The 16,777-nt window shown below is 46.8% G+C and overlaps 1 protein-coding gene and 2 long non-coding RNA genes across 6 annotated transcripts; 1 reads left to right on the plus strand and 2 right to left on the minus strand.

Moving 5' to 3' along the window:
• The first annotated feature begins 2,657 nt into the window (after nt 1-2,657).
• Nucleotides 2,658-3,049, plus strand: LOC127004927 (uncharacterized). The gene is made up of 2 exons (XR_007758114.1): nt 2,658-2,801; nt 2,878-3,049. It is a non-coding gene; the product is annotated as an uncharacterized LOC127004927 (long non-coding RNA).
• LOC127004917 (uncharacterized) lies at nt 2,901-13,228 on the minus strand. 3 transcript variants are annotated; one of them, XM_050873154.1, is made up of 5 exons: nt 12,552-13,228; nt 8,528-8,633; nt 7,724-8,315; nt 6,905-6,995; nt 2,901-6,705 (listed from the first exon to the last, which is right to left on the minus strand). In XM_050873154.1, exons 1-5 carry the CDS (start codon nt 12,575-12,577, stop codon nt 3,756-3,758), a joined length of 3,765 nt encoding a protein of 1,254 aa, XP_050729111.1. In that variant the 5' UTR covers nt 12,578-13,228; the 3' UTR covers nt 2,901-3,755. The 3 variants fall into 3 exon arrangements, with proteins under 3 accessions (XP_050729111.1, XP_050729113.1, XP_050729112.1); XM_050873156.1 differs by lacking the exon at nt 8,528-8,633 and having other exon boundaries at nt 7,724-7,920; XM_050873155.1 differs by lacking the exon at nt 8,528-8,633 and having other exon boundaries at nt 12,552-13,223.
• On the minus strand, nt 10,879-12,121 carry LOC127004926 (uncharacterized). Of its 2 annotated transcripts, none has more exons than XR_007758112.1 (2): nt 11,880-12,121; nt 10,879-11,527 (listed from the first exon to the last, which is right to left on the minus strand). It is a non-coding gene; the product is annotated as an uncharacterized LOC127004926 (long non-coding RNA). The 2 variants fall into 2 exon arrangements; XR_007758113.1 differs by lacking the exon at nt 11,880-12,121 and adding an exon at nt 11,704-11,820.
• Nucleotides 13,229-16,777: the final 3,549 nt, after the last annotated feature.

Raw genomic sequence — 16,777 nt, forward strand, 5'->3', positions numbered from 1 at the left:
CCCTCTCTCACCCCTCTCATATAATCTACTTTCCCTTCGCTTCCTGTCCTTCCCTTCCCATCTACTCAACCACCTCACTCCCCTGTACTTACCCTCCTCGTCCTCTCTCCCTCTCTCACCCCTCTCATATAATCTACTTTCCCTTCGATTCCTGTCCTTCTCTTCCCATTAACTCTACCACCGCATTCCCCTGTACTTACCCTCCTCGTCCTCTCTCCCTCTCTCACCCCTCTCATATAATCTACTTTCCCTTCGATTCCTGTCCTTCCCTTCCCATCTACTCTACCACCTCAATCCCCTGTACTTACCCTCCTCGTCCTGTCTCCCTTCTCTCACCCCTCTCATATAATCTACTTTCCCTTCGCTTCCTGTCCTTCCCTTCCCATCTACTCTACCACCTCATACCCCTGTACTTACCCTTCTTGTCCTGTCTCCCTTCTCTCACCCCTCTCATATAATCTACTTTCCCTTCGCCTCCTGTCCTTCCCTTCCCATCTACCCACCTCATACCCCTGTACTTACCCTCCTCGTCCTCTCTCCCTCTCTCACCCCTCTCATATAATCTACTTTCCCTTCGCTTCCTGTCCTTCCCTTCCCATCTACTCACCGCATTCCCCTGTACTTACCCTCCTCGTCCTCTCTCCCTCTCTCACCCCTCTCATATAATCTACTTTCCCTTCGCTTCCTGTCCTTCCCTTCCCATCTACTCTACCACCTCATTCCCCTGTACTTACCCTCCTCGTCCTCTCTCCCTCTCTCACCCCTCTCATATAATCTACTTTCCCTTCGCCTCCTGTCCTTCCCTTCCCATCTACTCTACCACCTCAATCCCCTGTACTTACCCTTCTTGTCCACTCTCCCTTCTCTCACCCCTCTCATATAATCTACTTTCCCTTCGCCTCCTGTCCTTCCCTTCCCATCTACCCACCTCATACCCCTGTACTTACCCTTCTTGTCCACTCTCCCTTCTCTCACCCCTCTCATATAATCTACTTTCCCTTCGCCTCCTGTCCTTCCCTTCCCATCTACTCTACCACCTCAATCCCCTGTACTTACCCTCCTCGTCCTCTCTCCCTCTCTCACCCCTCTCATATAATCTACTTTCCCTTCGCTTCCTGTCCTTCCCTTCCCATCTACTCTACCACCTCATACCCCTGTACTTACCCTCCTCGTCCTCTGTCCCTTCTCTCTCCCCTTTCATATAATCTACTTTCCCTTCGCCTCCTGTCCTTCCCTTCCCATCTACTCTACCACCTCAATCCCCTGTACTTACCCTCCTCGTCCTGTCTCCCTTCTCTCACCCCTCTCATATAATCTACTTTCCCTTCGCCTCCTGTCCTTCCCTTCCCATCTACTCTACCACCTCATTCCCCCATCCCCTTCCCTTCCCTTCTTCGCCCTTCTCTTTCCCTCTCCCTCTCATCTAGGTCTTTAATCCCCTTCTAAATGCACTGGACTTTACCCATCATCTCCTCCTCCCTTTTTCTCCCTACCTTCGTTTTCTCCTCCTCTCCCTTTGTTTCCCTTCCCCCTCTTTCTCCCCTCTCTCTCCCATCCCTCCCCTCCCCTTTCCCCTCCCTCGCCCTTCTCCCATAACCTGCTTTTCCTTCTCTCTCTCCTTCCATTCACCTTTCCTTCTTTCCTCTTTTCTTTCTTATCCTATCTTTGCTTTTCGTCCTTTCCTTGCCCTTAACTTTCCTTTATTTCCTTCCTCATCTTTGTTTTCCCTCTCGTTTCCTTTCTCGCCTTTCCGTATTTCCGTCTTTCTTTCTTCTCCCATCGTTGTTTGTCTTCCTTTCCTTCCGTCATTGCCTTCCATGGTCCACGCTGGCTCGTATCATATAACTGTTCTACTGCTGGAAAGACATATATAAACTCTGCATGGGAGGGAGCACTTTATTATCATCATCATCTGCCTTGGGGGTCATCATTTACAACCTGTCTTTTTAATATCAAGTGGAGTCCTCGGGGAGTCCAGACCTACGTTGGCAAAGTATCGTATTAACCACGTATCGTATCTATCATTTTTATGCCTCAGACTCTCGTACCTACACAAGTAACGTGAGAAAATCAAAGTTAGTGTTAAAACTGTTGAATGTTGATGTTTTTCGTTCTTTGTTATTATAGTTATCGGTCAGGAAATACGAAAATGAAATGCGATGAGTACGATAATTTGCCAATGCTGGTCTAGACGGGTCCTGCCAGATGCTGTTTTCTTACAATCCACCGCCCAAGCACACACATTTGACAAGGCTTTCGTAGGCGTTGTGGGTATATTCTGGGGTAGTTTAATGACCCTGGTGGTAGGGTGACTCTCCTGTACAATGAACGTGAAAAGGGTATATCCTGGGGTAGTTTAATGACCCTGGTGGTAGTGTGGCTCTCCTGTACAATGAACGTGGAAAAAAAACCACTCATTAAAACCAGATTAGTCTCCTTCTCGGCCTCTGGAAATACGTAGTTAATGTGAGGAAGGAAAGGGGAAGGAGAGGAGGTAATGTGGGAGGAGGGAGAAAGGGAAGGGGAAGGAGAGGGGGGTAAGGTGAGAGGAGAGAAAGGAGGCGGAAGAAGAGGGGTTTGGGGAGGAGAGAGAGAAAGGGAAGGGGAGGAGAGAGGAAGGGAGAGGAGAGAGAGAAAAAGGAGGAGGAAGAAGAGGGGTTTGGGGAGGAGAGAGAGAAAGGGAAGGGGAGGAGAGAGGAAGGGAGAGGAGAGAAAGGAGGAGGAAGAAGAGGGGTTTGGGGAGGAGAGAGAGAAGGGGAAGGGCAGGAGAGAGGAAGTGAGAGGAGAGAGAGAAACAGGAGGTGGAAGTAGATGGGTTTGGTGAGGAGTGAGAGAAGGGGGAGGGGAGGAGAGAGGAAGGGAGAGGAGAGAAAGGAGGAGGAAGAAGAGGGGTTTGGGGAGGAGAGAGAGAAGGGGAAGGGGAGGAGAGAGGAAGGGAGAGGAGAGAGAGAAAGGGGGAGGAGAGAGAGAAGGAAGAGGAGAGAGAGAAAAAGAAGGAGGAAGAAGAGGGGTTTGGGAAGGAGAGAGAGAAGGGGAAGGGGAGGAGAGAGGAAGGGAGAGAGAGAAAGGGAAGGGGAGGAGAGAGGAAGGGAGAGGAGAGAAAGGAGGAGGAAGAAGAGGGGTTTGGGAAGGAGAGAGAGAAGGGGAAGGAGAGGAGAGAAGAGTGATTTACCTGTTCATGGCGTAGAAATCTTGCTCTCTACCACCAGATATGAAACTACTCACCATGGCAATCCCGGGAACTTCTACGAGAGCCTCTTTAAGTAGGTAGAGTAAGGCATCGACACGTGCCAGACTCTTGGTCCTGATATCCCCCAAAACTCTCCGGTCCTCCCATGGCTCTCCGATCAGATTTACAACACATTACTGTCCCTTCCTCTTTGCACTTCAGCGTTATCTCTCACTCTCACAGCACCATTTTTATCCCACTGTGGTATTTCTTTCACTATCATTCCTGTTATCATCATTCTTGTGTCACAGTATCATTCCTCTTTCACTCTCACAAGCCCTGGTCTCCCTTCCATTGTGAGACCGTTTCCCCGCGTGATTCTCCTGTGGCTGTTGCTGTCTTCTGTGGGTCAGCCCGTCCACCGTGCACGGGAGAAGAGGTTCAGTGACCCTGACCACTCAGTGTAACTACTATCACATGAAAGTACTGAAAGCTCTCGTGTTCATAACTCACGTTTAAAGCCAATAAAAATGAGTGATCAGCCAGCCACACAGAACGGGCTGAAAGTTTTCCTTCTGGGATTGGATCACTTTGCTCTTTTGCGGTTATCTCTCAAGCGCTCATCATTGAAATATATTGTGCCATCAATAGCTTTCTTGAAGAAGTGGCACCCGTACTTACAGCTGAAGTTGAACTGTGCGAGCTTGTCTTCTCTGTATATTTCCTCCACGAAGCCGTGTTTCAATTCCTCTTTAGTCTTGGAGCAAATGGTGGGGTTCCACGAGCCAATGGTCAGCTTGAAAGGCTCAGTCCTGCCAATGATCATCATCCTTTCCTTGAGGTGGTCCAGCAGTCTCAGCGCCCCGTAACAGGAAAGCTCCGTGCAGTGCAGGCTGATCCTCTCGGCCAGGGCCAGAGCCTCCAGCACCGGGCCCAGCTCCGGATGCCTGTCGAGTTCCTTCGCCATTGTGTCATCCAGGAAGGGTAGTGGACACTTCACGAAGAGGTCTCCACACACATCCTTCCGTACCGCAACACATTTGCCACTGTAGTTGATGCTGAGGGCCGGGCACGCATCGACGGCCTTCACCAAATTGACGAAGTTGTGACGGGCGGCTGGCCATTCTTCTGCGCTGGAAGGGTTCTTAAATAGCGTCGCCTCGCTGGTGACGATCAGTTCCTTCCCCTCAGGCTTGTGCCTTCTTCTGTCTTCCCTTACTGCTTTCTGAAGACGCGGACGCCGAACACCCTCCGCTGGTGGAATTGCCGCAGCGTCTTCAGTGCCAGCTCTGCAGGAGCTGGCGACAAGGTCCCCCATTATCTCCCTGAATTTTGCAATGGATAAATCAGTATCTAAGAGGACAAGCCTCTGATATGTCACCTTCTTGGAGAGTGTTACCAAAGCTGATGCCGAGGAATCATCAAGGAATGCCATGTTTCTCATCATCAGCCTCCCCACCCGTGCGGGCAGACGCAGGTGCTTCACCAGGCGTGGCAGCCATTCTTCACGGGACAGACGGCCGACCTTTTCCTGTTTTTCCTTCTGGACAAATCGTATTGAGAGGAGCTCTAACTTGGTGAACCGAGTCAAGTCTAGATGGAAATTATCGTGAATATACACCTCGTGGATTTTGAGGGAGCAAAGACAATCAGGTTTGTAGCTCTCTAACAGCTTTTGCAAACCTTCGAAGTAAATGATTGTCAAGTCACGAGGAAAGGATTGCGACTGCTCCAAGGGCTGTGTCATCTCCATAAGCCTCACTCTGAGCCTCTTGATACACTTTCGATTCTTATTCTGTGCCAAGACCATGCTTAAAGAGGCCAGATCAGTTATATACACATCCAGCGCATATTTACCCAGCTCTTGCAAACACGAACCCTCGAAAAACTGCGGTGTTTTTGAGCACAGCAGCGGACCAGAGTAATGTTTGATGTAGAGCGGCGCTATGGTGTTGTATATCGTATCACAGAACGCTGCCAGGGTTTCCTCATATTTGGCCACGTTGCTGCCCTGATAATGGATCGTCAAGTGAACAGCTGAGTTGCTCAGGAGCACAGAGTGGCTTCTAAGCATGATCCACAGCTGCCTCAAGACCTCCACGTTGGTGCCGCTCTCCATCTTGATAGTCAGCTTTGGGGGCAGCGTGACACGCTTCAGCACTTGGGAGAGACTGTCTATCAACTCTGGAGTCATCGTAGTGTATCTGAAGAGCCAGGTATCGAAGGGAGTCAACATGTCTGCCAGTATTTGTAATAGACCTTCATTGCTTTGGTAGTCCTTTGCAAATTTTGATAGACAAATCCATCGCTCAAAGGGTTTGTGAATGGTGACACAATCCTTTCCCTCGCCGGCGGTCTCCTTTTTCATTTTCTTTCCTTTGCAATCATTTACCTCACTGGTAGCCGTGTCCGGTTTCCTCTTCTTTCCTGTACAATCCCTTCCCTCACTGGTGGCTTCGTCCTGTTTCCTCTTCTTTTCATTGCAATCCTTTCGGTCACTGGTGTCCTTGCTCATTTCCCTATCACCCCTAAAAATCTTCTCGAGGTATTTCCTAATGAAGTGATGGTTCGCTTGGATGCCGTTATCTTGCTCGCTCCAGAGGAAGCACACTACGTGAAACACTGTCGTAAAGAGTTTTGCCTGATCCAGCCACGACTCACAGGCCTTCTCCGGGTCGGCCACGACGTACTTCGCTGCCAGGTAATCCTCCACCTTCCTGTACTTGAACCAATATCCATTCGCGTCACGCTTAAAGAGAGGACGCAAGGCACATTCCACCTCTGTGTAATGTCTCTGGCTCTTGATGTTCTCAAAGGCTTTCTTCCCCAGCTCAATCAACATCGTTTCATCGGTCTTAACCTTTTTGTCTATGTAACGCCGTATGAGTTCGTAGAAGGGAATGTGGCTTCCCTTTTCCGAGCAGATGTCGGCAAAGAGGTGCACCATCTCCGGGGTCTTGATGAGGTCTTTGTGTTCATAATTCTGGAAGAGCCTAAGCACCAGATCTCTGTCTCTTGGGGTCATCTCTGGTCGGTCCTGCAGCACTTGGTGGATCTGGTCCTCGGAGAGTGGCGCCACCTCTAGCAAGTGGAATCGCTTGGAGTAGTCCGACGCCCCTTGGAAGGACAGAACCCACAACCCATGACCCATGTACGATATCAGCTTATCGAGGGTCTCTTTCTGGAGGTTGCAGTCCACCAAGAAAAGAAACTTGCTGGCTTTGAGTTTCAGGACCTGCTGAACCTCCTCGTCCTTATGATTCTTGATCGCTTGAGGGCAGCGGTCGGTGAATATTTGCTTCCAGAACTCTTTCTTGCTATTGACGTCGGTATTCCTCACCTTGACCACCATCAGGAAGTCTTTGGGGGCATTCTGCTCGCGGAGGGTATCGAGCAGGCTATCCAGGACAGAGGACTTGCCCGCCCCAGGCTCCCCGTACAGCACGATGGGCTGAGGCTCCCGGCAGCAGCTTTTCTGTTTCTGCACAAGAAAGTCCAGCAGGTTCTGTACAGCCGTCCCCGGTTGGCCGTGCTCTCTGATGAGGAAAGAGAGAAAGGGTGACATGTTTGGTGAGGCAGGGAGAAGATTACACGATGGAACCAGTGGAAAGGAAAGTGTGAGAAAGAAAATGAAATGTAATACAGAAACAGAAAAGGCAGTTTGTACACTTGACATTTATACAAAGAGGGTTTTAGGACTCGATGGATATTGTCTAGAGTGGCGGAAGGACTTACTCGCGCTGATGGTGCAGAATAGTGAGCTGTGCTGTGTGGTGTTTAGGGGAAGACGTCTGGTACCTTTCGTCGATCTCTTGCCGTACATCCTCTGCAATGGATGAAGCATGTCACACTAGTTCTTCCAAATCATAAATGAATAACAGCTTAAGGGCAGCAAAAAAAAAAAAAAAAAAAAAAAACACTAAAGGCCCACTAATTCATTGTTCCTGCAAAGCAAACACGAGTCGCCAGAAGAGGTCAAACCATACGTCTATACATCAATAAAAGGCGGAGGGTGGGGGAGGCGGCGGCTGAGTGGTTAGCGTGCGGGTCCCGCGTTCACTGCGTTCTGGATAATACGGGTTCGAATCCACCGCTACCATCTGGGATTTTTCAGTCACCGCCGAGTGGCCTAAGACTACGCACGTGCTGTCCCATCAACCCGGACTCTCGAGAAACTGTCCAAGTGAATCAAGAATGAGCTCCAGGGAACAAAATGAGTCAAAAATAGATGGCGCCACTGAAAATCCTGAAGACCACCCATCAACCCGGACTCTCGAGAAACTGTCCAAGTGAATCAAGAATGAGCTCCAGGGGACAACATGAGTCAGGAATAGATGGCGCCACTGAAAACATTTGCCTGCACCATGACGTGCTTGGGTCGACCACCAGACCCCTAAAGAAAGCCTACCGGCGCTATAGGGCAGAACGTTACAAGAAAGTCTAAATTTAAGAACATACTAGCACTAACTGAATCATACACAAATCACCCGAAATTATATACAGCAAATCAATAAAGGCATATGTCTATATTTACGAAAGCCAAACTAAACCTACCCAGTATTTGGTCCCAGGTCTCTTCAGGCCACCACGATTTCTTAAGCTTCTTAAAAGTGTCGGTTTCTCCATACAGATATTTGTGTACTTGCTCCGTTTCCGTCCACAGCTTCTTCAGCAGCTCGGGGTCTCCGTCTTGGTGGGTGTTGCTGTTCCTGAGCTCCCGTAGTGCATCAAGGGCTCGCTTCACCTCGTCACTGAAAGTAATCCCAAGTGCGTAGTTTACAAGAACGCACAGCAGAAACTTGACGTCCAGCTCCCGGAGTATTGCCACGGCCTTACTTGCCTCGCCCCTCTCCAGCAGCTCCCCCACCTGTACCCTTTCTAGTGTGTCCTTGTTATCCTTTAAGTTGTTGATTTCGTACGTGTCTGACGACTGTAGCTTTCCCCGTTTTCTCTGTTTATCCCGCGCATTCTTCCCTCTGGAGCCGACTTTCGTCAGTAGGTCGAACAAGGTTTGGTGGGTAGCATCCTCGCCGTTTCCGCGCTGTGAATCTTGGATAAATTTGCTGTTCTTGAGTTCTCTGGCGAGGAGCTTTGCTAGGAGAGGACTGCAGATGTTGCGGAAGAAGTGCAATGGTTTGTAGACACTCTGAAAGTCAAGTCAGGGAATTAGTAATGCTGAGAGTTGGCCATTAAGGAACGGGAGTGCATCTTTGGGTCCATATTTTGAAACATATCGGGTCGTATTAGAAGACATTTCGCCGTCCAAGAACACCTATTTGACAAGGCTTTCGCAGGAGTTGTGGGCATTTCCAGTAGTAGTTTTATGACCCTGGTGGTAGTTTGATCCTTCCTCTGTACCTTGAACCTGAAGAAACACATATTTGACAAGGCTTTCGCAGGAGTTGTGGGCATTTCCAGTAGTAGCTTTATGACCCTGGTGGTAGTTTGATCCTTCCTCTGTACCCTGAGCCAAAAAAAAAAACACTCATTAGAATCTGATTGATATCCCGATTTGACCTTTAGAAGTACCTGATGTGAGAAGGGAAAGTGTCTTGTAATACCAGCCATCCGAGTTCCCATTATGACCGTTTCCCAAGGCCACAGAGAAGTTTGACCGGGTTTTCGTGTGTGATTTGTGATTTGATTTTTTGGGGGGGAGCAGCGAGTAGCGGGCTTTTTTTTATTATTGTTTTCTTTTTTTGTGTGTGCCCTTGAGCTGTCTCCTTTGTTGTAAAAAAAAAAAAAAAAAGATGCAGAAGTGGAGTAAATCTATCACTGGGATCACAAAATAGTCCGTGAAAATCCGCGCAATTTCTACGAAAGGGATTTCAAACGGGCGAATTTTTTTTTTTTTTTTTTTACAACAAAGGAGACAGTTCAAGGACACACAAAAAACGAAACAATAATAATAAAAAAGCCCGCTACTCGCTGTTCCTAAAAAAGAATCAAAAGAGGTAGAATTTTTTTACAACAAAGGAGACAGTTCAAGGACACACAAAAAACGAAACAATAATAATAAAAAAAGCCCGCTACTCGCTGTTCCTAAAAAAGAATCAAAAGAGGTGGCCGAAAGAGAGGTGCAGATGCATTTAATAATACGAACCTAAGAATTGTAGCCCCACACAGTCACCAGAGGAGGAGCCATGACACATTATAAGGTAGGAGGGAAAAAAAAAACCCGCCATGCAGCAAATGTAGTTAATTAAGAAAAATCATCATTATTATTATTGTTGTTGTTGTCATTTGTCCCTCACCAATATATCGTCACCCTCAGAAAATAATCGCCTAAGTCATTTTTCAGAGATTTCCATTTTTTTTATTTTTGTTCACGTAAATTTTTCCAATATGTGACGTCCATTTTTGAAGAGTTGCCTTTGCCGTTCAGGGTTTGAGTGTTCTTGAATTGGCCTTTTCATTTCTGCCTAAATCTTCAGCCGAATGAGATGATGATGACAGTTCTTTTTTTCTGATTTCCCGGAAAGTAGAGAATAATGACTTAGACGGTTTGTTTACGAAGGTGACGAATTCTTATACTTCTGTTACTGTGTTAGCGATTCCGGGGATAGACAGATTGGCTTTCCTTTGTGTCAACACCTCAAAGATTCATTACTAGTTGTTATTACCAGTTAACGATCCATTATTTGTTGATGTTAGAGATGAATATATGCTTTTATTATTGTATACGCGATGCAAGTGGTAAGATTATTCATTTTCTTCTGTCTCTACGTTTGAACTACCTACACGATTCATTGTTATCTGTTATTATTCATCTTCAACGATTCATTACTATTTGATGCTGCAGGGGAACATATACTTCTGTTACTGTGTTAGCGATTCGGGGGATAAACAGATTGTCTTTCCTTTGTGTCTACACCTCAAAGATTCATTATTAGTTGTTATTACCAGTTAACGATCCATTATTTCTTGATGTTAGAGATGAATATATACTTTTATTATTGTATACGCGATGCAAGTGGTAAGACTATTCATTTTATTTTATCTCTACGTTTGCATTGCCCACACGAATCAGTGTCATCTGTTATTATTATTATTATTTACGAAGGTGACGATATATTAAAAACACAGATTAACAAAGTCATAAAATGCATAATTATGAGATCGTCCGTAATGAAGTGAATATCTTAGTCTGACTCCTCGGGGCAATGCGACGTCTTATAGTTTTTTTTTTACCCCAGTTATTTTGATGAATGAATCGGTTTGACTTTTACTATCCTCTCTCTCTCTCTCTCTCTCTCTCTCTCTCTCTCTCTCTCTCTCTCTCTCTCTCTCTCTCTCTCTTTTAATCAAGGGTATAGTACGAGGAGGAAGTGGGTTAGTGGTGAGGTACAGGTGGGAAATAGGAAAGGCAGTAGGAGTGTATAGTTGTATGGTGTAGGTTCGTTAGTTGTTCTGGTGTAGTTATTGTTGATCGGGCACCTTATTTGTATACCCCCGGCGTGCTGGGGGTGTGTGTTTGAATTGTTTGTGTGTAGAGAGCTAAGCTAAGCTATGGCGTCACTCTGCCTCTGTGGTGGATAGTGGAGTGTTTCCCATGTGGTGTTGGTGTGCTGGATATCCCCTCCCTAGGTGCATGACTCTCCATTTTCTTCATTGAATTGTAGCAGCCACTTTTTGTTCCATTCCTGTAGCTTGGTCATGTCTTCTTGTAGGAAATCCGCAGTCAAGGGATTAAAGGAATTTGGTGGATATTTGGGGGGGGGGAGGAAAATATGTAGGTGTACCGCGAGACAACGAGGAAAGAAATGTAGGAAAATTTTATTTGATGCACGTCAGAGGAGTGTTGCCACCTGTACAAAGTCATGTTCTTCGATCGCTTTACGACTTTTAGGAATCATTGCATTCATTTAGCTACGGAAAAGTGCCTATAGTTACCACCATGCACTTTACGGTTTCTTAAGATCGTGACAAAGTTTTCAGGTGTTTTAATAATTCATTGAGCGATAATTCTCTCTCTGTATATGTATTACGGCTCTAGCTGACGTCACGCTACCTCCGCCCCATTCACAGAAACCTTCGCATGGCTGGACCCCGTTTTCCTTTGCCCCTGTTGTCAACTACTTCCAAAGGCCGAAAAAGAGATCAATCGGGGTTTTCATGGGTGTTTTTTTTAGGTTCAGGGTTCAGAAGAAGGGTCAAACTACCACCACGGTCATAAAAGTACCTCTGGAAAGACCCTAAACCCCTACGATAAAGCCCTGTCAACTGTGAGTGTGTGAGTGGCGAAGCGTTTGAGAAGGGTCCCCTACGAAAAGGAGATCAATCGGGGTTTTCATGGGTGTTTTTTTAGGCTCAGGGTACAGAAGAAGGGTCAAACTACCACCACGGTCTTAAAAGTACCTCTGGAAAGGCCCTAAACCCCTACGATAAAGCCCTGTCAACTGTGAGTACGTGAGTGGCGAAGCGTTTGAGAAGGGTCCCCTACGAAAAGGAGATCAATCGGGGTTTTCATGGGTGTTTTTTTAGGTTCAGGGTTCAGAAGAAGGGTCAAACTACCACCACGGTCATAAAAGTACCTCTGGAAAGACCCTAAACCCCTACGATAAAGCCCTGTCAAATGTGAGTGCGTGAGTGGCGAAGCGTTTGAGAAGGGTCCCCTACGAAAAGGAGATCAATCGGGGTTTTCATGGGTGTTTTTTTAGGTTCAGGGTTCAGAAGAAGGGTCAAACTACCACCACGGTCATAAAAGTACCTCTGGAAAGACCCTAAACCCCTACGATAAAGCCCTGTCAACTGTGAGTGTGTGAGTGGCGAAGCGTTTGAGAAGGGTCCCCAACGAAAAGGAGATCAATCGGGGTTTTCATGGGTGTTTTTTTTAGGTTCAGGGTACAGAAGAAGGGTCAAACTACCACCACGGTCATAAAAGTACCTCTGGAAAGACCCTAAACCCCTACGATAAAGCCCTGTCAACTGTGAGTGTGTGAGTGGCGAAGCGTTTGAGAAGGGTTCCCAACGCACATGTTTCTACTTTAGTTTCTCCACATGTATTACAATCACACTATGTACTGCCTGGGGGTTGGGATGGCATGTTCCTCCCTTCTTTGCTGTATACCTGCAACAATAAACTAGCAATCATCAATCAAATATTACTAAGACTAAGGAATGCACTCAGGGAGACATATGTTTAAGTAGTGTGAAGTGTAAAGTAAGTGTGTAAGTATTTGTGTGTAAATATTAAGTTTTGTGTAAGTATGTAAGTGTGTTAGCAAGTTAATATACAGGTGTGTAAGTAGTTTCTCTCAAAAATTACCGAGAAAGGTGATTTGTTTCAGGATGCATTTGAATAGATCAGGAAAAATCATTCTACTCTACATAAATATATAGACATTAACCAAAGAGGAAAAGGTGAGGCCAATTAACTTACCTCCAGCTCCGTGCAAGCGTCCTCATCTCCCATGGTGACGGATAAGGAGGCGTAGCTTAGTACCTTGCTATCACCTCACTCTTATCTCCCGTCACTCTTATCAGCGCGACACACTCGGTATTGCACATACTATTGCATTTGGAACGCCCTCTCTAACACCTCTCCGGCAGACTCGATTGTTCTGGCGGCGGTCAGGGAGTGTATTATAATCATCTCCAGCATCCCCCCCCCCCCCCTCCACAAATGTGCTCAAAACGTTTTCTACCGTTGGAGAGTTGCCAGCTAGCTACGCGCTCTACAAAATATGGTCAAGAATGTTTACAAAGCTTTGAGTCTACTGTACATTTCCCCCCGTGGGCATACGCAAGTGAATTCAGGGAGTAATTTCCACACTCTTAACTCCGTGATGGTGAGGGGCAGAGCCAAGGTTTGTCAAGTTAGGAGTCACTTCCACGCTCATTTGCAATTTTCACTTCATCTCATATGCACTGGGTCACTTCTTCACCTTTTTTAACCCCTTTCACTAGTCTTCTACAACAGTCCCGTCTTATCGCCCGCTGGCCTCCATGTATAACTCACAAATCCCAAGCTCATATCGTTAGCGGTGTCCACAAATTCTGGTCAAAAAGATCTGAGTGGCGGAATTTAATGCTTTCTGGCAACTGTTGCTGATAAGATCCCGCTACACGCAATTAACTTCACTATATCGCCAGCTGAGTCTGTTAATATAGCGAATAGAACTACAGGGGAAGTTAGGGGGATAGTCTGAGCAGCGCGAAGCCTCAATGCTTATCTACGTGTCATTTGCCCTTGTGGTGTGGCGGGTAGGAACGAAAAGAATCACTATACCGGGGGTCAGCAGGGCCGGTGTGACGTTCGGGCGGGAATGTTGAAATACTCCAGGTTTCCAGAGGCACCCAGGAATGATATATATAATCAGGGGCCATATTCTCCAACGCCTCGCCTCTTACACACACAGTTGACATGGCTTTCTTAGGGGTTTAGGGTCTTCCCAGAGGTATTTTTATGACCGTGGTAGTAGTTTAACCCTTCCCTCTGTAGTAGTCCCCTGAAACTAAAAAAGGTGGCAAGAAGAATAGGGTGTGGCCGGGTACCGAACGTTCGCGGGCGGGTCTTCTTCTTCTTCTTCGTGGGTGTTTTATGGGGGTCGCGGGCGGGTCAGGGCGGGGGATGAGATGACTAACGGCCGCCGGGAAGGGACACATTGCAATCGTCATTTCGGCGCCCAAATTCACCAAGGCTTTCGCAGGAGTACTGAGCATTTCCACGGGTAGTTTTCTGAGCCGGGTGGCAGTTTGACCCTTCTTTTGCGCCCTGAACCTAAAAGAACTCACATTAGAACCCGACTGATCTCGTTTTTGGCCCTTGGAAATAGTTGATGTGGGAGGTGGAGGCGTCTGATAACAGATACCAACCCCCGGCCGCTCGTGTGACGTCATATAGTCCCAACGGAAATAACGGCAGCCATGATGATGATGATGATGATATTACCGCTACACCAAGCATGCGTAGGACTGCCGAGAATGGCGAACCGTTAATGCTAATGCCCCTTCCACCCGCAAAAATCCTGCATCGGCCCCCCCTTAACAAACTTTTTTTCCTGGATGCCCGCCTGCTGGGCCCCCCCATGGATTCGCCAATGACACACACACACACACACACACACCCGGCCCGGGGTTCGATTTCCCGGCCGGGTGAAGATAAGTTGGGTTAATCTTTCACGCGTGGCCCCTGTTCACCTACTATCCATATCAGACCCCATGACACCGTTTTTCGCAAAAATCTTTCAAACGAAGACTCGGATCCAGCATGGGGCTTTGGCACAGATTGTTTCACACACTCCGCTAATTTTTGACGCCATTGTGCTTTGCCAGATGCGGTTAATTATGGCGTTTACTCCGGACTGTGAGGCGTGACGTATTTGTGACGTGTATCCACATGGCCTCGGTATCCACCACCTACATCACCCCTGCTTCCCCTACTCCCATCCCTCCCTTTCCCTCCCTCCTGCCCTCCTCCTTCTTCCCCGCACTCTCTCCCCCCGCCATCTTTCTCCCCCATACCTCTCTCTCTCTCTCTCTGCCTTGACCTGCCCCAGACAATTTGTTGGCTCCTGAACCATGATGTCCTCCCTGCTATCCTCAAAGAACACCCTCAGTTTGCACCAAGGTGGTGATGCCGTGTGTGGCAGCCTGAACTACTGCCGTGCTATACAAGGCTGTGATCTCTGCAGTATTTTACTTTAAGGACTAGTATTTACTCTATCTCTGTGTTCATTCCCATCTAGTGCTTGGGCAATGTTCTCCGTCCCCACATTTTATTGTCTTATTGTCCAGGGGGAGGTACTGCCCCCTCCCTTGTTGTGCTTTCCTTCCTACCATTGTATCTTTTTAGTTTCATGGTGCTACCTACACATGTATTAATAGTTGTATAATCACACTCTGTCCTGCCTGGGGGTTGGGATGGCATGTTCCTCCCTTCTCCCTTGTTGTTTACCTGCAACAATACACTATCAATCAATCAATCTCTCTCTCTCTCTCGGTGTTCCTGCGGATGTGAAGCCTTGCACACATATGACTTGTCTATAATGGCGGATAACTCGAAAGTATATGCTAAGTATTGTAGGGTGTTTTATGCACACGACCCTGATTCCTGTTCCAGCGTAACTGGATGTTGCTTAAGAGCTGTATGAGGTTTGTTTGGTAATTATACAACCATTGAAAGTTGTACGAGTATATGACCCTCCTTCCCACAGGTTGCGTTGAGCGTATGATGGGATGAAGCACGTAGCTGACGCTTGAGCATTTATAGGAAATCGCGTAAGAGACGGAAAGCAATATGGGTGGCATTGAAGTGGGAATTCATTGCAAAGTAAAAACGTGAAACAAAATTGGAGAAATATATGAATATTTTATTCTGGTATTAAGAAAAGACTGCCATACGATATGGGTTCATGTAGATATGTTAAAAAGTCATAGCACACAAAAATAGTCAGCGAGTATATGATGGGTGGATTAGTAAGGCAAATAACTGACCACATTAATATTCATCACCATCGACAAACAGGTCATCCTCGTCATCACTGTTGATGCTGATGCAGAGGGCATATAATTTCTATTTATCTGCCATTAATTAAAGTCATACGTGTGCATGGATTCATATCTCGTGTACAGCACAAGAGAGAGAGAGAGAGAGAGAGAGAGAGAGAGAGAGAGAGAGGTATGCGGGAGAAAGATGGCGGGGGGAGAGAGTGCGGGGGAGAAGGAGGAGGGCAGGAGGGAGGGAAAGGGAGGGATGGGAGTAGGGGAGGGGTGGAGCCTGGAGGTAGGTGGTGGATACACGTCACAAATACGTCACGCCTCACCTGTTCGAATAATTTTATGTAAGTGGCTCACGCAAGTTTTGCCATCACAGTTAAGAGTAAACGCCATAATTAACCGCATCTGACATTGCATAATAGCGTCAAAAATTAGCGGAGTGTGTGAAACAATCTTTGCCAAAGCCCCATGCTGATTTACATAGATTTACATAGAAAATCAGACCACACAGACCCCATGGTCCAGACTTGGTGGTCTGTCCTTAAACCTAAGTGATTTTACATTAATCAGAAGACTCCAAAACGTTGCATTTCTACTCTAGTTGATATTAAGTTGAAGGAAGTGACGGTCGAGCTTATTTTTGAAGGAGTCAATCGTGTTACACTGGACCACTGACGGTGGGAGCTTATTCCATTCTCGCACTACAACGTTGGTGAAGAAAAATTTGGTGCAGTCTGAATTTACTTGTCTACATCTGAGTTTTACGCCATTGTTCCTCGTGCGCAAAGTGTCATCGATCATAAACAATGTTGATCTGTCTACATTCGTGAAACCATTAAGTATTTTAAAACATTCGATCAGTTTTCCTCGGAGGCGACGTTTCTCAAGAGAGAACATGTTAAGGGTAGAAAGCCTTTCTTCGTAGGATTTGTTGCGCAAGGAAGGGATAATTTTCGTTGCCCGACGCTGAACACCTTCTAATTTAGCAATATCCTTTGCATGGTGGGGAGACCAAAACTGTACCGCATATTCCAAGTGGGGTCTGACTAAACTGTTGTAGAGCGGGAGTATTACATCTTTATTCTTAAATAAAAAGTTTCTTTTAATGAAGCCCAACATTCTGTTCGCTTTATTTGCTGCATCGATGCATTGCTGTGAGAATTTGAG

Source organism: Eriocheir sinensis, chromosome 29, assembly GCF_024679095.1.
Source record: "Eriocheir sinensis breed Jianghai 21 chromosome 29, ASM2467909v1, whole genome shotgun sequence".
NCBI classification, from domain to species: Eukaryota; Metazoa; Arthropoda; class Malacostraca; order Decapoda; family Varunidae; genus Eriocheir; species Eriocheir sinensis.

Bases quoted from the DNA above. Each gene is read 5' to 3' on its own strand.
- LOC127004917 (XM_050873154.1), bottom strand. From the start codon at position 12,577: ATGAGGACGCTTGCACGGAGCTGGAG. The intron at 8,634-12,551 runs GTAAGTTAATTG...TTTTTGGCTCAG, and splicing joins ACGCTTGCACGGAGCTGGAG to GGTACAGAGGAAGGATCAAA. The intron at 6,706-6,904 runs GTAAGTCCTTCC...TTTCCTCATCAG, and splicing joins ATTCTGCACCATCAGCGCGA to AGAGCACGGCCAACCGGGGA.